Source organism: Andrena cerasifolii, chromosome 8, assembly GCF_050908995.1.
Source record: "Andrena cerasifolii isolate SP2316 chromosome 8, iyAndCera1_principal, whole genome shotgun sequence".
Classification (NCBI taxonomy): domain Eukaryota; kingdom Metazoa; phylum Arthropoda; class Insecta; order Hymenoptera; family Andrenidae; genus Andrena; species Andrena cerasifolii.
The window spans coordinates 6,192,857-6,211,933 of record NC_135125.1 but is presented as its reverse complement, the minus strand read 5'-3'; the positions used below and the strand labels follow the sequence as shown (position 1 = coordinate 6,211,933).

The window sequence follows — 19,077 nt, the reverse complement described above, 5'->3', positions numbered from 1 at the left end:
TATCCAAATTTCAAATATCTATGGTATTTCCTTAAGAATACCATAGATTTCCTTTGTTAATAAGTCGATATTGAAGAAAATTTTGCAACTAGTGCCCATGGAATACTATTCAGAAATTACAAGCTTCGAGTCTATCAAAAGCATCACATTAACCGAGAACTGTTTGAAGTCCCATGAAAGGCGTAGCTCTTGTTCGCTACTTTAAGGCGATGCCTTCGAAGCTGAAATTCAGAATACCTCTTTTCGCTTCATGTTCTCCTGATACCTGGGCCAAAATCTGGCAAAAATTTTCAGAATGCACAAAATTGGGCTTTGTAACAGGAAAACATGATGTCGAAAGAGGTGGCACTAAGTAAAGTCTTCGGAGAGAGAATCGAGGATGCCTTCGAAGCTGAAATTCAGAATACCTCTTTTCGCTTCATGTTCTCCTAATACCTGGGCCAAAATCTGGCACAAATTTTCAGAATGTACAAAATTGGGCTTTGTAACAGGAAACCATGATGTCGAAAGAGGTGGCACTAAGTAACGTCTTCGGAGAGAGAATCGAGGATGCCTTCGAAGCTGAAATTCAGAATACCTCTTTTCGCTTCATGTTCTCCTGATACCTGGGCCAAAATCTGGCAAAAATTTTCAGAATGCACAAAATTAGGCTTTGTAAGAGAAGAACATGCCGTCGAAAGAGGTGGCACTAAGTAATGTGTCCAGAGATAAAATTAAAGAGTGAGAAGTGGCGCAGATGTTTCGAGACAGTGACTGTTTAACGAAGAGACGCAAAATTTTGAAGCGCCTCTTATTTGCAACTTTAAGGCGATGCCTTTGAAGCTGAAATAGCCACTAAACATTTGTTGTCATATAGCATATATTTAGGTTATATTTTCTGTCACTTCGAGGAGCCGACCACATAATAATCACGCGCATCCAGTCTGCGCATTTTCACTAGCCCAATTCAACATTCAATACAATTTTGTATATATAATGTTTGTTGATAACTGCTTTCTGCAGAGGACGTGTAATAAGTGTATTTCATGTTCTGTTTCGGTGCTTTGCTAATAAAAAAATGTCTAACCTAACAAATTTCATTTTCTGGGGACATTCCCTCATTTATTTTCCCTTTTCACTTAGAATTCCTTACTGCTAACGTAGAATATTGTAGCATAAGCACATTTCAAGTAATTGAAATGTACAATGAATTTTCTACGTTTACAGTACCAGCCGACTTTCCGTTTAAATTTTTATAAGTATAACGGAACAGCTGAGAATTTCTTTCCTTATTCAGAATAGAATACAGAAATAGCAAACAGCTCCCTCTCGCGTTCACCGGGTAATCGTCGATCTATCGGTATTACCATTTCTGTGCAGAAAAAAAATGCTGTAATACCGACCTGCCGAATCGGCCAGGTCACGTGACGTGTCTACCTCCTTAAAGAAGCTTGTAGAATTACGCCACCTTTTGAATTCGTGTTCCCGCGCGTCGCGACCACTTGCCGCGCATGCGCTCGAGTTTGCGCGGGATCACGTGACACGTTTCGAATAGCGACGCGCCAGTCTCCTGTGGGATCGTCACGCGTGCATCGAGAGTCGCATAGGAGTTGTATTATTTGTGAGAATGAACCCGTCATTTCAGCTCCAGGACGAAGATATGGATGCCAAGCTGATCCGCATCAAGTCGAGCCTGATGTCACACGACGAGTGCGCTCAGGTAAGTATTTTTCAGTGAAAATTCTTGTTCGACAATATCCAACGCCCAATGGGCCCTCGACTATGCGTGCAAGCTTTCCTACGGAAATTTCGCTGTATTCGCGTGCGAGACTTGTGGCTCGTTGTCACGATTATCGTGTCGGGGGCAGAAATTAAGCTACGGAAGTAGGGTGCACGCAAGAATTTCGATAGAAACGGAGAGGAATGTTGCAGCTGTCGTCCCTCGAGCGAATATCAAACTTGTTGCTCAGTGGGGGCGCTGCGATCAAAGAGGCGGTTTTTTCGAAGCTGGTCAAGCTCGACGTCCTGTCGACTGTATTCGAAATTCTCCATACTCCAAGCGATCGTCTTCTTCCGTACGTTTCAGACGATTATCAGAATCTTTAATGGGATACAGATTTTCGGGGTTGTTTAATATTCGTTTGTTGTTAATAGGCGTATTCTCGAGTTTCTGAGCTGGATAAGCTTCCATAGGAAGTTTTACGAATGCCACGTAGTGATGGATGCCATGGACTCAATTTTGAAAGTCACTATTTGTGTCTTGAAATCTCGCGACAAAGAGACACTGCTGTTGGAGAAGCTAGTATCAATTATCGATGGCATACTGAACAGGTAATGGATTTTATAGAAGCGTTTGGCTCGTCTAATTTTTGAAACATTAACTTTTCAGAGCCTTGGAGTTTAATATGGATTTCGATGCAGTCTGCGTTCCAAGTCAACTTGTATTTCTCTTGAAATCTTTAATCTTGCATAATAATTTGGAGCAAAAGTTGAAGTTCTCCGCTGTCTCGTTACTGAATATCGTTCTGCAAAATATCGACACGGAGGATGCGGGGAAGGACAGTCTGTTTGAACTATGCCATAAAGCTCTCGATTTAATGAAAGAGATTGTCGAGTATAGCGACGACGCTGCCTCGATTCCCCTCGCAGCAATCGCACTATGCTCTGTTTGCGCTTCCGGCACTCGGTGAGACGCATATTTATTACTTCACATTGAAAGCGATCTACGATCTTCCCTCAATTCGATTCTTCGAGACATCGTTGAATTCTCTTCGAAATTATTTCTACCAGGCTGTGTGCCGCGGAAAGTGATACTCGAGGGAGTTTCGATAAAGCCATTCAATCCAGAGAATCTTTAACCAAGGCTATTTATACGACCGCGATGAACACGCTAATACCGTGCGGGAAAGTAAGTTCTCCGATATCAGATCGCTATCGTGTGACTCGGCCAATCGTGCCCGTCGTGCACCGATGCGACATATTTAATTAGAAGCGTCAAAGGCCCTTTTATTCCCGTCCGATAGAGCGCAGAGTCAAACGAAACGGACAGGGTCAAATTCCACAGGAACCTCGTGACTTGTCTGAACAGCCTTTACAAGCTGAGTAACTGCAGCCGCGACAACTTGTCAAACCACTTGACCGGCAACGGATATCTGAAGTACTTCTTGCTTTTAACCACGAGGCTTCCGTAAGTCTCACGGTTAACTCCACCTATCCGAGGGAACGCGACGAGCATCGTCGCACAATTTTCCCTTCTAGATTCTGGAATCTAGAGCGTCTCGCACAGAAGCGTTCCTAAGACACGTTGCATGGATCGCTTAGCAATCACCAATTTCAAAATTGCCTAGGATCTCTTAAGCAGTGGCGCATCCAGAGGGGGCGCAAAGAAGGGGCTTTGTAAAGAGAAAAGAAAACTGCACTTTATTCTTTAAACAAATATTTATATAGTCACCTACTGAATTCTATTGAATTTGCATTAAAAATATTTCTACCCCTTCAACTCGGCTCCCCCAAGATTAAGTCCTGAGTGCGCCACTGCTCTTCAGTATCAGATATCTCTCGGGATGATCGATGGTGTCTTCTGTTATTTTAGAGAAAACTTGCGCCGCAGCACTTGCATTCTCTTGTCGCGAATCATAACCACTCTCGCCGAGGAGTCACTGTCCATTGGCCACTGGCCCAACGGGGTGACTGCTTTTGAGAATTTAATGCACCGAGGGCTGCTCGATTTGCCGAGGGATGTTCAACAGTGGAGCGATGTTATGTCTTCGGAAGGGAACAGTTCGATCGCATTGATGGTGTTGATCTATTACCACTTTCACGCAACGAAAGAGTACGATTCCACGTTTCGCTGAAATGTTTCAGTCTTCTTCGCGAATTAGGACTTCTGACGTAAATGTTGCAGGACCGATATGCTGCCTTTAAGTTCCATGATCCTGAGGATCATGAATCTTCCCAATTCAGTGCGGATACCAGTGCCAATCTTGAAAGTCTTGTGGTTTCTGTTTGCAATTGCCTCTGTATCCCATCCTTCGCCGAATGTGGAGCAGGGTTACGACAGAGCATCGAAGCGATTGGCAAGCTTGCTGCAGTATTCGAAATTGAGCGATTGTTACACTCATCACATAGATCTTATTCGTTATTGCCTGGAATCTGCTGAAATCCCGCGAGACCTGCGAAACAAGGCGATGGACCTTTGGCTAATAGAGTCCGACGGCGATATCAAACCGCTGTTGACACTGGATTGCGACAAAGTAGTTCGACGCTGCTTATTGGTACTTGAATTCCATCTACTAGTCCTCGAACTTTAAAGACTCTCGCATGGTCCAAGATCAGTGTAGGCTAATTAAATTTCCTCTGTGCAAGCAGCTCGCTATACAGACTGGACATTCGGAGCAGATAATAAACTTAGCGATGAAAGGAATTCGTGAGATGATCCGCGCGGATAACGCCAAGGAGATCGCTGAAATCGCTTGGCACATGTTGCCCAATCTACTGTGTCCCTATCAACCAGGCAGAGGTAGATCCTTCCACTGACATTAGAATATTATTTCCCTGAGTGCACGTGTGATCAGGACCAAATTTATACTTAGGCGCCCCAGGTGCAAAATTACTACGAGGCCTCACAAATTTTTCAGCTGTCTCTAGTTTTTATGTTATGAATTTTATTTTGCAACTATAACTGGGCTGTGTTTTATACTGTTGTTTGCGATAAGTAAGGTTTTAAAATGTGGCTCCATAGAGAGTGAGACTTCAGCCTTATGGTAAATGGGGTCATAAACTTAGCTGCGTTGGGCACAGTTTGTGCTTATTGTTAGATCATTAAACCACTACTGTTTGAGTACTCCTGTGCTGCTGGCAGTAGTTGCTTAAACTCCACCGGAGTAATTAGCTGCTCGTTCAAAACAGTCTAATATAATCGACGATATAAGAAAACCCACAAACACTGGTCGCAGATGAGCAAGTGAAGGCGGTGCTGGAATTGACCAACGTTTTCATTCCCGACTCCCTGTCCTTGAGCATCAAGAGTCGCTGCGCAGACAGTCTCATGACGATTATACTGAGGAGAGACGCGAACTTAAAGCTGAGGACACTGGCATCGATGCATTCGTACGTCTTGCTGGTCACGTCCGCGACGACCAAGCCGTTCACAAGTAAATACTCCAACCAGGCGCATATTCAATGGAGATTGAGAGGTTCAGCAGGCAGAGTGTAATTCCAGGCTTTTTCTTTCCCCCTGGAATTCTAGTTTTCAAGAAGTACATCGGAACACGAAATTTCTTGGAGGAGCTGCTCGCGCAAGGCTTCTCGGACGAGACGCCGGAATTCGCAGCGGTGTGCTTGAAGCTTCTCGCGTTTATCGTTCACTGCCAGGCGAAATCGTCGGTCCAGGTTCTCGGATTTGCCTCTCCGTAAATAATAGAGTCTCCTCGTGGTTGGGGTGGTTCGAATGGCTCTTCGTTTCGTGCGTTTTGCAGCGTGACAAAGCGGTGAATATTGACGTCCAGAGGTTAGCCGATTTGCTGTTAAATACGAGGGAGTCCGTTCACTGCTCGATCAACGGGATGCAACTGGCGCTGGAACTTTTAACCGCGGATAGTGATGGATCTGCTGTCAGGCTCAGCGGGATTGCGAGCAGCGGCGACGAGGCGTGGGGCGTTGTCAATCTCTACGAGACTCTTCATATTATTCATGGAAAAGTTAGTAGAGGACTTCTCTCGTGGGTAATTCTTCGACCTTTTAAAATATTAGGGGATAAGCTGAGTGTAATAGAAACATATGCTCCTCTTTAAAAATACACAACTGGTAACCTGAAAGAGGTTTCAAATCCATTCGTCAGATCTCCCCTTCCAAAGCACACTGCTCTTCCTTCATTAGCTGAAGGAATATGTACTCGATGCTCGAGCACACAGCAAAGTACACCTGGAAACTCTATTCAAACACCTGCGACACTTCTTTCCCACAGAGTGACTCAACACAGAAGGATGTGGTGTACCAGTGCCTGGAGGGTGTCTTAAGGTTCTGCCAGAACCACGTGGAGTCACTCATGTACCACCTCTGTACTCTGATGAGTAACTACGACCTTGTGACGCGGGTCCTGCAGAGCTCCTACGTACCCTACCACTTTCTGGAGTTCCTCTCGACCTGGCTGCGCTGTCGAAGGAGTTACTGCACCGACGAGGGACCATGGAACCCGAGGTCCCTCTGCAGGACACCGTTCGAGGAGACTTTGGAGCAAATCACGACCTACGTCAACGCCGTGGGGAACACGAGGGCAGATGCTGCGTTCTACAATCTTCGGTACGCGGTGGGTCATCTGCTCAGATGACAATTCTTCTTTCATTTGCAAAGACTTGTTGTAATTTAACATGTTTGCTACCGATCGTAGCCGACTCGCTAAATAAAATCAGTTGTTGCTAACCAGCCGAACGATACGTCTCCTTTATTTAACCGTTCCCGATATTCACTCCTACAAAACCTGGCAGCTTAAGGAACATGTACCTACTTGATCGGCTTGTTTCGCACTTCGTGTGGCTAATTAAAAGTGTAGGCACTGTTTTCCAAATGCACGGGGGTGAGAAACGTGTTAAGGAGTAGACACGGCCGCAGGGCCTCCAAGAGATAGAAAATCTTCGAGGAGAGTTTGTTTTAACAGTATATATTTTCCCCGTGCAACATTGCTCGTAACATCACGATTATAACATGGCAAATATGTGCGTACAAAAAGTAGAAAAAGGATTATCCTGGACGAATTTAATCCGTCCGCGTGTGTAACCGCGTGCGCTTCTGTGATCCTGAAATATATTGGTTTCTTTTGTCGCTAATACCTTATTATCGTTCTCCTCGCGCTAATCGCCTGGCGTTCCCCTTCTAGCGATAAGTTTCCATTGGAATTAGTGGACGTGATTGCGCCCCCGGCGCGGCTCTCCTCTCTTCTTCGTGTCGGTTGCTTGAAATCCTTCCCTCCTCGTTTCCGAGTGTCGTTTCAGTCTCCATCCTCGGGCTGATGCTCGTTACTTTCTCGGTCGACTGTTGCGCTGCATGAAGCAGCCCTTGAAGGAGTTCAGTCTCACGTCGATCTCCCCTTCTTCTAGCTAAAATCAAACGACGGGCATGAAGCTTCTCGTACTTTCTAAATTCCAAGCGATAGATCTCTGAACGGTGTATACCTGGTCGAACAAGTAGATCTCCCTGTAGCAGGACGGCGATGAACATTCGCGGATGCATCTGGTCTTTGCGATTCCGTTCTGCGGCGGAAGCATCTTGCAGGCACCGCTCTCCTCGCAAGCCTGCTCGAATTGCCTGAAGAGAAGTTCCTGCGGGAAACGAGCGGCGTTATTGTAAAATGCTCCTCTGCTTCGTAGAAATGCCTATTGTTAGGTAGCTGAGAAGACTCTTCTCGAGCACGATGTGTAACTGGATAAAATCGAGCGCAACAATTGGTTGGAGCCTGTTCGGAGATTAACCCCAATTAGTGCTCGTACGAGCTCTATTATCGGGACTGTGAACGACTTCACTTTTCTTCGAAGGCAGCCTCCTTTCTCCTCGGACGCAGTAGACGTTCATACCGATTCGTATTGGAAAACGATCGCGGTAGTTCGTACGATTCGGCGCAACAAGTGACCATGAAATCAAGTATGTTCCTCAATTTCCACGCAAGTCGAAAGCTCGAAGTTAAATTGATCGATTCCCACTGGTTTCGCAATATCCTTAGCCCGAAGTCGCGTTAGTTCTCACGCTAGTTTCGCGACACGCTGCTTCGCTAGAGTAACCGCGTCTATACCGCGGAAACACGCCCGAGGGCACTTTGACTATCCTCGAGTTAATGCCAAATCGATTTCACCCCTTTAGCGAAACCATCGAACCACCCTGTCCTTATGTCCCCCATGGGGAAGCCACGTCTCGTATAATCCTTTCAACGTATCTCGTCACTTTGATGATATTACCGAAATTCATTCGAAATTTCCTTCTACGTACAAACAATTTACGATTCCTCCAATTTCAACGTTGAATCATTAACATAACACTCCGGAACTGTGCCCACGATAGAAGTCCTCAAAAATCTCAGCAAACCTCCCTCAATTTCCACTAGAACCCCCCAAAAAGTTCTCACAGGATTTCTGAAAGTTCTGTATACACCACTCAGCCAATTTCCCACGCGTTCTTCTTCAGAAACTTCGCCATCAGCCGTCCTCGCGACTTTCCGGTATCGTAAAAAGCGCCACCACCAAATAAGGGCGGTTTACCATAACCTATACTCAGCAGGCAACGCGTTTCTACGGTAAGACGATGATTGTTGATGATCGACTTACATTCTTGGTAGTCTCCTTGTACGGGTACTCCGGGAAGGTGAAGGTCTTGGCAAGGCTTCCTGGCCTTTGCTCCAGGTGACCGACAACGAGGATCAGCCCGATCGTGAACGCCACCCCCGGCGCCATGTTGAGCAGCCGGCAACGGGATCAATATGAAGGGGTGGCGCTCGCTCGCATCCGCTTCGTTCCACGAGCTTTTCCACCGTGGCCATAAAAAAAGACACCGAACGAACGGGGAGGATCCGCGCGATCATCCCTCGATGAACCTGTCGATCCCCTTTAGCCGCTTGTCCCCGCGAAATTGACTTTTTAAGACCCCGCAAGGGGGATAAAGCCGGCGGGGAGGGTTCGGGGATGACTCGGGCGAGGATTGGTTTGATCTTTTCAATAGCAATCTTCGACTCCGCGAATGGAGGGATCTGTTTTTCTTCCTCTGATTAAGGGTGGCGCCGTCGGATCAGCTTTGCGGATTTTGACAATGTCTTAGGGGTGCTTTCGTAAGAGCTCGCGTCCGTTTAGAGATCAATGGGAAAGTGGCTGTGCAAGCAAATGTTTCAGAGGGGGGTAGGTACTAATGTTTAGACCAAATGTCAGCTGAAGGTCAGGTTGTGACATTTGGGTATCATCTTCAAGCTTGGGAAATGATGACTAGCCTGACATTGACTTTTTAAGATCCCACAAGTACGTGGAAGCAATAAGGGTGGTTTTGCCCGCGAGAGGCTTTTTCTATGTTATTAAAAAGCTTTTCAAGAACGGTTAGAAATCTCTCGCAATCCAACATTGCCCCTCGACGAAGACCTTATCCCTGCTGAAGAATGCAAGTAAAAAATTTGGCCAAAAAAGGATCGTTCTATAGAGAAATCCTGGGTGCGTCTCTGGCGTCTCGCGTTTATCTTGTTTATCTGCGCGGAGGAATTCCGCGGGAATCTTCTTTATCCGCTGGAAACAATATATTTTAGCTCCCTCCGTCTCGGTGAAGTGTTCCGTGGCAAGAGGGGCGAGGGGAGAACGTCGCGGCGGATAAAGGCGGCCGGTCGAAGACGATGGGGGTCGCGGAAGCCCTCCGCGGGGTGATGCACGCGCGAATTCATCGATAAATCCGTGGCGTCGCGGCTCGACTGTTTTGCATAAAACGTAAAACGGAACGTATGCATCGAGGCGCGACGGCATTTATCGTCGCGAGATGCGCGCGGCCGAACGAGACGGCGTTTTTGCCAGGGCAGGCGTTGCGCACCACCAGCCCCAGAAATCCACGTGCACCAGCTCCCCCATTAAATCGAGATTTCGGTGGTGATTAGCGGCGGTTTGCCTCGCCTCGCTGCGCCCCGCACTCGATGGATTTTCCCAATAATTTTCCGTCAGTCCGAGAAATCCCTGCTGCAAGGAAGCGCGGCGGTTTTCAGGGTGGGCCGCGCACGCCTGCGTTCACCCCTACCGTCGCCTCTTTTCCACGGTCTGGCTTCAAATAGTTCCATCCCCTTCCTCCCTTATCTTTCCGTCTTTTCCTTTAATTCTGGCGCGAGTAAAAATTTGCGGGTTTTAGCGTAAAGGGGCATTTTAGAAATTGAATTTTCCAAGGGGATCTCCAGAGAGCGAGATTTAATCTTCCTCCGCTGCAGCGTCGTCGTCGTTTTTCTTTTTTTTTAAAGCGGAATCACTGGAAACATTTGCCGTGCGTTCCTTTCGTGTCAGAGTTAACTGTTCCCCTCGGTGATCGACCACTTGCACGCACAGTAATTTAGAGATCCATCGCGAATGCGCACGCGATCAGTGAAATGAATCGTGCTGCCGGTATCGAGCGAGAAAAGAAGCAGTGGCCCATAGAGTAGGAAGTGATTTTTTTTTGTAAATAAGGAGTAAAACCGGCTGCAATTGGAATTAAAATTTTCATGCATGCCTGTAATCAGAGGCAACGGGATAATCGGCACGAAACGCGGACTCGTGCCGGCGGGATCGAAAAATCTGGCCGAATTTTTTCCCTCCTTCCGGTGAAAATACATAGAAACCGGGCTGCGAGCTCGTTTGACTTGTGGAAAAGCTTGGGGGGAGGGGAATCGAAATCGCGGCGGCTTTTTAATTACATGCCCGACTGTTCAAACACGAAAGGCAAACCGATGAATCATGCACGATGTACGCAACGTTTCCGACGAAATCGCGGCTCTGCGCGAAATTCAATTGATTTATCGGCGAGGGTGAGTTACACGACACAGAGGCGAATTTTTTAATACAAACTTTTTTCGCTCAGGAAACGCATTCTACTGCCCATTCGGCCCTTTCGCCCAGGCGAGTAGCTTTTTTTCCTGGCTCGAATCGCTTTACGGGATGCTGATGATCGCGGTGTCAATGCCGGCAGCGATGCTCAGGCTTTTCATTCGCCGAAGTGTGGAACCATCGCCGCTCTGTCTCTTCGTTAGAGGAATTTGGGAAACGTGGACGGAGCAGCTACTGATGAAATTCTCGATCGACGAATTTCGCAATTTCGCTTTCCACGTTTTAATCCAGCAAAATTCAAGTGCCTGCAACGCCGACGCACCGAACACCGTTCCGCATCGCGTGACAACCATGCCTGACGGTGTCTCGTTCAACCGTGAAATAATTTCCGCGTCAATTTAATCGAGTCCTTGTAATTACCAGAGCGGAGGGATTAGAGTTCCATAAAATTCATTGAATCTCGCTGTGTCCGCGCAACAATGGTCGTTACTTCCCGGGAGGCAATGGTTGATGTAATTGCAACGATTAAGAGAATTGTTCCGCGGCGTTGCATGCTTGAACTTTTCCGCCAGCTCTGTTTCCACGCAACAGGCAATTTCTGCAGGAAAATTTCTCGGCGGCTGGAATGAACTCGAAATGGTCTTCTCTGTTTTGCGCGCTGGGAGTGACAGGCGAGGAGGAAGCGCGCGATCAACGTGGGAAATGAAAACGAAGGTGGACGTTCGACTTTTCATCGTTACGTACGGTGCTCGCGATTTTCCGCAATTGCGAGTCGTAATTACGTCATTGCGGCCGTAGACGGGCGCCCGTCGATGTGCACCAATTTACCACACACCCGGGGCTGATTTAACGTTAAAGTTATTATCGCTCGATCGCTGGACGCGACCACCCGTTCCATCGCCTCGCTTCAAAATAAATTATTCGTTGTTTTTGCGCGAGGCCGCGCCCCAAGTTTCCGGGGCGAAGCCAGCAGCGCAATATTTTGCGCAAACATCGGAACAATTACGCGGAATCGTTATTATCGCGCCGAAGGTACAACCAGTTATCCCATCCAGCGAAATATCGCGCAAGGTTCGAAAATTTCCCCGCTCGATATATCACCGCGCGCTTCCTTTGTCGCGTATCGAATAAAAAAAAAAAAAAAAGGAAATAAATAGATCGCGAGACGTGATATCGACGCCTATAAATCAATCCCGACGCGGCATGATGAATAGTAAAATAATAGAATGGGGAGCGTCGGTTTTCGGAAAAGGAAATCCATGTACGGTGGCTAGGTAGCGCGACGTTCCTTGATTTACTGGTCGCGTCTAGGGAGTAACGACAATCTCCTTTCGAGTAATATTCCGCCGGCAAGATTCCCTCTCGCTGGCTGGTTATTGACAGAGCAAATAAGGACGGGCAATAATAGGAATCGTTGACACGCGGCCAAACAAATCCACCGGGAGGCTCGTCGCCGGTGAACCTCGTGCTCGATGCGTCCTGGATGCAGTTGGGTGCATAGCTCGCGTCCCTTGCGATTCTTCAGAGCGGGTCCGCGGTCTCTCGAGGCGCCGTTAACCTTCAATTTAACTCGGGCACTGGATCTGTCTATGGAATACACGAACGTGTAAACGGTGCAGTGTTCCAGAGAGGGTAGTTTTAATCTCCCACTGTGAAACACATCGTAGTAGCACAGAGACGCGGAAGACAAATTATTCGCGAACGATTCATCGATACGAAGCTCGCTGGGTCCGTGGAACGCGCTGCGAGATCGGCGAGTATAACGGGCCTGGCTTATCATTTATCAGCGACGCCCCCGTATCGTCGCGTTTTCCGATCGTAACGCGATTGTCGCTGGAGAGACATTCTCCCGCGTGATTCCATCCACGAAATGGGATCTGCATAAAATATCGTTTTTGCCGGCTACTCCTAATAGGATTACGTGCTCGTTGCATCGTGTCTCGCGTTTCACTAGAGGATCTACGGGTCTCGATGCTCCCGCTTGCTCGTCGCTCATACCTGCTAATGTCCAGCTACCGCGGCTGAACGTCGTAAGAACCGAGGACTGCTTCCCTCGGAGGCAGGAGGTGCTGCGGGAAAAATTGCAGCCGGGTTCGCGACGAAAGTGCAGACAGTTGCCGCGTAATTGAGCTTCGAGCTGTCGTAATGGCGTTTAATGGCCGGCGCAGGCTAGCCCTTACATAAACTTGGCAAGCATTGTAATTTGTGGCGACACGCGGAGGATTTTGCACGGTCGATTATTAACTCGGCCTCTAATTAAACGCGCCGTCTACTTGACGCTTCGTAATGACACGTATATCCGCTCCAGAAGCGCCTCCTCCGGTTGTGGTATCATGCGCCGTGGATGCTACTCGAGTGTGGCTTATCACGCGGGGAAGTTCCCCTTGCCAAGAATTCCGAGATATCATCGAGTTGAATATCTGTCTAACTTGGGTGATGCGAACCAATTGTGCTTCGAGCTACTATACGTTCAGTGTTCCTTGATTCCTCGACAGCGGTACCTGAATTATCCCTGAGGATTTTATTCCCCATTCTGGCAGGGTCGATTGTTTCGATAGCCGATAGGCTAGACCTAACTCCTCGACTCTCACGTGCTGTCGTAATCCACGCTTATTTATTACGTCACTGCAGCTGTGCTTTAACGCTGTTGTATTTGTCACTCTCTTGTGCGCTATAATCCCTGAACGACCTTGCGAATGAATTACTATTGTAATCCACGCGAGTGAACACGTCGGTACTTTATCAAGCGGGCTGTAGAATTTTTACACCCACGGTATAGATAATTTTTATGGAACGCTATTAAAACGTCGTTGCCGCTGCTCTCTGCACGGACGGTATGGTTGCCAGGGAGATGGTATAATACACCGGCGGCTGTACGAGGAACTGGGGAATGATAATACTGTTGAAGAGGATATAGCCGGGAGCAGATCAGAAAAATCTCGGCTGTCAATTAATAAAATCCTTGGCAATGAAAGGGACAATGAAGCAATGAATTAATTGGGTGGAAGAAGGAGTTGCTGCATAGGCACCTGCCTGAATTAAAAAGGAGGTAGAAGGGTGTTGCTACTGCGTCAGAGGGAGTATTTCTCAATAAAAACGGATGCGAAATCTCTTAAATCCCAGACTTCTCTGGACGTCGCGAAGAATAGGCTATTGTAGCATCGCATTCTCTGTTGTTTCTAAACAACTGTTACTCCTCCGAGGATTATCCACGATTTAAAACCGCAAACGATGCAGGGTGACCATTTCTCGCGGGCAGGGGCGGTCGAGCCGCGCATTTCCCTCTCGCAGGGAAATATCTGTTTTAGAAGTCGAGAATGGCCGTGCTAGGGCGCAGTTTGTCAAACGTTTGGCACGCTGCCGAACCCAGGCCCGTGTGCACCTGACCCCAAGTGCAACAAGTACAATTAGGGAAAGCAGAACTTACGTGAACTGACCTGCGCACGGGTCGAGCCCTCGGCGCAATCGATATAGAGCGTGGTAACGAAATTCTGCTGACCGGAACCCGAAGGAACCGCTGGTTTCGGCCGGGCGATCATTTTCCAAGGCGCCTTCCCACCGAGTCCAAATCGAATCGCTATTAAACTCGAAATGCGCGACCACCTGCGATCAATTATATCCCGCGGTTGCGCGGATTTTACTGTCGCGTGATTAATCTATCAATTTCCCAGCAGCCATCAAATTGCGAGGAGATTAAATGAATCGTATGGATTCGCGTTTCTGCGGCGATTCTATTCGTTAAAATTCCCTGGTATTAACGTCTGCGGGGGATGATACCGCGGACGCCTATCCTCGTCAATTGCTAATACTTGCCCGAATAATAATGGCCGTAATCATCTAATTGCGATTGCTGGGGGGTGGTAATCGCGTTAGAGGGGTAGTTTGCTGGCGCAAGCTTCGCGGCGATGTTTGCACAGCGTCGAGGGACTCTTTGCGCTTTGTTTATTATTTTAATACTGGTAGGAATCGCGTAAACACGGGAGCCAGCATAAATTACACGGTGGGTACGCGCAATTTTGCACTGTCGCGCGGTGCAAGGGTCGCAATTTGTTCGCAGCCGTGGTCCCGTGTAAAAGTGTTAAATCACGTGCTCTTTTTTTTCTCCCCCGCGAGGGCGCAGGAATATTTCGCGGCTTCCGCGTGCGCGCACACCGCTGCTTGATGGCTCATTTCCTTCCCTAAAATCCTTTCCGGATTTCAACCGGGAGTAATTCGTTTCTTCTCGAACGAAACAAATGTTCCCGCCGCGGAGCAGGCGGGAGTGTAATCATTCAGAGACGAGCGTCTCGGTCGATTTCATCGAAATACGAGGTTGCGAGAAAGATCGCGATAGGCGTGAATGGGCTACGTAATTATTTTGCCGGTGCTGGACGTGTCCTTTGCATAAATAGTCCGCAACAAATCATTTAGCGGTGGAAGGTGGATGGTAGAGGCACGTACGTTGGATCGAAGTCCCCGGCGCATTTCCTCAGTTAGCGAATCTCATTACCGAAACGCATCGGCCGACGGTTGCTGAGTGTCATATAAATTTGCAACACAATATCGCTTTATCACTGGCCGACGTTCACGGGATGAATTATGGAACGAGTCGGCCGTCAGAGTTCGCGGGAGCCGCGTGCCGAGCACGCACACCGTAGAAAGTGATATCCACGGATTCGTTTGCGAGCCGCTCGCGGAATTCTGATTCATCCGTCGTGCACGGCCGTGTCTGCCACTTTTGCCACGAATACCCTCCGCGGCGAGTCGCGTTTCGTGGAACTCAGACGGCGATACGAAAATATGTGCGCTCGCTGGCCAGCTGCTTGACTTCTCCTTCGTATTCATTCCTGGTGTACCCGACGGAGCAGCGGCAGGCGATGGACGCTTGAAATGTCCGGTGCGGGTGGAAAAATCGTTCCAACGTTCGAGGTTCTAATCTAGGAGGGCTACCGTTTTCAATTTTCATTGTTCGCTGTGCACGTGTTGCGAGAGATCCCTGCAGTGTTTCAGCTGAATTCACCCGTCCACGCGTGCCCGTCGAGCATTATATTAGTTTGCTCGCCACATTCGTTTAGGTATATTGTCAGGGAAATCACATTATATCGGCCGATATTGTCTCCAACGACGACCGTAATGAGAACTCGGCGCGCATAATTGCGTTCCCAATGACGCGCGGATGCGCTCGAAGGGGTCGCAAATGAAATTAGCCGGCTCCCTGTACGTTAAAATGTATAATAAACAGGCTCCGGATGGGGGCATACAAGAAATTAGGTATTAACAACGTTGAGGGAACTTCATTCGTCATCAGCATTGTGCATCATGACGTGCAAATATTTTAAATCATCCACTATATAATAAGACGCTAAAGGGTTGTACCTAGTCAGGCAGCGGAAAAGAGGCGAATATTCGTGAATTTTTCTCGAAGAAGCGGGAGCATATTATTTTACAAAACTTTTTGCGCTTAAAAGAGCAACATTTAAAGAACATTTGGTAATTTTTTCGTCGAAAAATATTTACGTTTATATAATAAAGTAACAACCGACATCCAAGAAGCATTTTAAAAATTTGATTTTGCGGTGAGCACTGCCATTCGGAACCAGATTATCTAAAATCAAACAACAAAAAAGATTTCGTTGGTATATTAACGTGTCCTCAGGACGACGGAGAGAATTTCCCGAAATATTAATTTAAAAGAAGATGGCGGCTATTTAAAGTTGCAATTCTGATTTTTTCGTGGAAAAATCACGCGAAAAAAATCATGTGCGAAGGGAAGACTATCGCCAGGGAAACCGGCTTGGTTATTTTATAGAATCGCGCATGAAAGTTGGATTATTCATTTCCGATTCGCAGGGAAACACGTCGCGCGATTCATTTCCAATGCGAACTGGCGTCGAACGGAGGAGTTTTCAAACAAAAGCCATCGTTGGTAACTAGGGGGAAAAAAATAACGCTGTGATTCCCGCGTTACCGGGCTCTTTCTTTTTTAATCGCGGCTATTGTCCCACCGACGACCCGTTTTCATTTCGCGTCAAACGTCGCTCTTTTTCATAAAATTACTTCCGTTCATAATTCAGCGTGACCGGGTGAAACGTCACGACTCACTTCACGCACAGCCGTGTAATTATTGCGCGAGCTCGCTCCGTTTTTAAATGCGAAGGCGCTGCTTCGGATATCCTTCAGCGTTTCAGATCACGAGCCTGAGCCGTGGAGTAAATGCACGAACGTCCATGCGCTCGAGAAGTTATCAGTTCCCCATACAGTGACTAGAGGACTCGAGTTTCCTCGACTGCTCGTTCTCTAGACTCGTTATTCTCGAACGCGCGGCGAGAAATATGGTCGTTCGCGGAGGAGAATGGTGTCGCGATACCGTCGCGGCTCTTTCTCACGTTTATTACCGCGATTACGATTGCCCCGTACGATTTGAGAACGATGCATTCATAATGAGACGCTGCGCATCTGGCACCAGGGCCTTTTGATTCCCCGCCGGTCGGTTCAGATTCGTTCGTTGCCTGGTAGGAGAAGCACAAGCGCGCGAGATAGAAGCTACCAGGCGTGTATACCTTTTCAAAGGCTTTACACTTCCGCCGCAGCTTTGAAAACTCGCCCGACGACAGCGCATTCCTCGGCTACGCCTACTTGGCCAATATTTTCAGCCTTCCACCATTGTTCTGGCTTCTGGTACACTCGGATGAGAGAGAGACAGTCGAGGAAGAAGAAGACTGAGAATGTTTAGATCCTTGGGACAAACCTTTGGCCACTCGTCGAGGGAAAATGTTCGCGTTCGAAAGTGAATCCTTGGATCGAGGTACGAATTGTAATATCTTCTCCTTTGAGCTCCTTTTTCTTGACTCTGCTGGCAAGGAGTTACGTCAAAAGTTTCGGCGCACTGCTGCTCGCAGTTGTTCCGAGCTCGTCTGAACATGCACGGGCGAATCTACTGGCTGAGTAAGTCCTCGGTAGAATCCACTAGCGCTCGGAGATATCTCTGGCCGCTGGGAGGAGTGCAGCGCAGAGAATTACTCGAGAAATCAGCAAAAGGGAAGATGAAACGGGACGAAGTCTTGGAGCGTCGCGTCGCAGACGAATCAGGGATCCGATAGAAACGAACTCTCGCGAGTCTCGAGTGAAAGTCTCTTTGGGGAGGCTTGAAAAAAGCTGCTGTAACAGTGCGAGAAAGTTGAACAGCGGCGGCAAGTACCGCTGACACGATTTTCCGTCACGTAGTTTATAACTCCGCTAAAGTCCACGGCTGCGCGTCGTATTCCTTTCACATTCTGCAACGACATCTCCCCGCCAGCTTTTCGCGATACTTTTGCCCCCTTCTGAGAACGCTTCTAAATATATTGAGAGCCACAGCACCGCGACCCAAGCCGTACACGCGTCCGCAAGACCAAATTATAGCCCCGCGGAGTCCACGAGATCGTGTCGCTGAGTTTCTCTTAGAAGGAAGTTAATCACGTACAGGGAGAATGAATCAGTGGAACAATTCCTTGGGCTAGGGTTTCAAGAGAGATCGCGATGATTCTCTAAGCAGTCCGAGCTAGCCCGATCCATCCTGATCATACATTTCTTCTGGGTATCACGTGGACGTCTCCCATCTTCACCTTCTAAAGAACCCTACCGCGCGAAGGTACCTGAACCCCTCGTGAAAGGGCATAATACAACAATGAAGGCACTCAGGTTCACCTAACGAAGAGACGTAATACTGCGCGGAGCTTTGCCACTCTTACTCACGAGGGGACCCAAGCATCTCCAATTCTAGCTTCTCGACAAACGTTGTACTAGGTCAAGGGCTCCCAACTGAAGCTCCTCAAGAGGCTCACGCTGCAAACATTTTCCAGAAACCTAAGGCTAGTAGGTACCTCCAATCTTCATCTTCACCGATGAACATTATACTCGACCAGGAACCTTCCATCGATACTCCTACGATCACTTACCAAACAATGTTCATCTATTAAATTAAACTGTTCGTTTCCATCCCCACGAAGATGCTCCCCTGACCCGTGGACACGGTACACGAAAATTACCCGAGTCAAACGGAAAAGTGGTAATGTTTGGGTGGCGATAAGGTGTTCGGCCGCGAGGTGTTGCGCGCGTCGCACGCCGCGGCGCTCGCGGACGTCCTTTAAGGTCGGCGAGAGTCAGCGACGGCAGAATCAGGCAGAATCGCGCGAGCCACTGTGCCAGTCGGACACGGAGTTTCGCGCACGCTACGATCGGGTCGCCGCGTCGTGTACCATCGTCGAAATCGGCCGAGGGCGCACCGTGTTCCTCGTCGATCCGTCGCGTATAGTGTTACATTCTGTGTTCTCGCGAACCGGTACCACTGTCGATCTATCAATTGCCAGTGGACTCTCGCCGCCGGAATTCCATTATCGCTTGTTTGTTGTTGCTATCATCGATACATACCGTTGCCGATTGCCTGGCTTTGGCTGCTTGTGAGTTGTTTGTCGACTGTGCCTGTTGGTGGTGAAAACACGATCACCTGTGAACGAACGGTGTTATTATCAGTGCCGAGTTCTGGGCCAGGGGGTGAGGACGGAGCTTTGGAGCAGCCTCTGGGGGATCTGCAGAGGGGAGCTTCGTCGGTGAGTCG

The 19,077-nt window shown here is 48.2% G+C and overlaps 3 protein-coding genes across 4 annotated transcripts in view; 2 read left to right on the top strand and 1 right to left on the bottom strand.

Moving 5' to 3' along the window:
- Positions 1 to 1,560: 1,560 nt before the first annotated feature.
- On the top strand, positions 1,561 to 6,354 carry LOC143372115 (uncharacterized). Its single transcript, XM_076818041.1, has 13 exons — positions 1,561 to 1,699; positions 1,912 to 2,054; positions 2,134 to 2,310; positions 2,369 to 2,665; positions 2,770 to 2,887; positions 3,003 to 3,166; positions 3,572 to 3,811; positions 3,884 to 4,253; positions 4,348 to 4,498; positions 4,935 to 5,132; positions 5,228 to 5,370; positions 5,457 to 5,678; positions 5,945 to 6,354. The coding sequence occupies exons 1-13, from the start codon at positions 1,607 to 1,609 to the stop codon at positions 6,305 to 6,307; spliced, it is 2,679 nt and encodes an 892-aa protein (XP_076674156.1). The 5' UTR covers positions 1,561 to 1,606; the 3' UTR covers positions 6,308 to 6,354.
- Positions 6,355 to 6,627: 273 nt separating this feature from the next.
- On the bottom strand, positions 6,628 to 8,575 carry LOC143372012 (uncharacterized). The gene is made up of 3 exons (XM_076817789.1): positions 8,292 to 8,575; positions 7,149 to 7,295; positions 6,628 to 7,073 (listed from the first exon to the last, which is right to left on the bottom strand). The coding sequence occupies exons 1-3, from the start codon at positions 8,415 to 8,417 to the stop codon at positions 6,993 to 6,995; spliced, it is 354 nt and encodes a 117-aa protein (XP_076673904.1). The 5' UTR covers positions 8,418 to 8,575; the 3' UTR covers positions 6,628 to 6,992.
- A 10,058-nt stretch (positions 8,576 to 18,633) lies between these two features.
- The window catches only part of LOC143372090 (RNA binding protein fox-1 homolog 2), a 228,523-nt gene continuing 228,079 nt past the window's right edge, over positions 18,634 to 19,077 (top strand). For both annotated transcript variants that reach the window (XR_013086208.1, XR_013086207.1), the window contains exon 1: positions 18,634 to 19,069. The gene's annotated coding sequence lies outside the window, so the exon portion shown is untranslated. The remainder of the gene's footprint in view (positions 19,070 to 19,077) is intronic.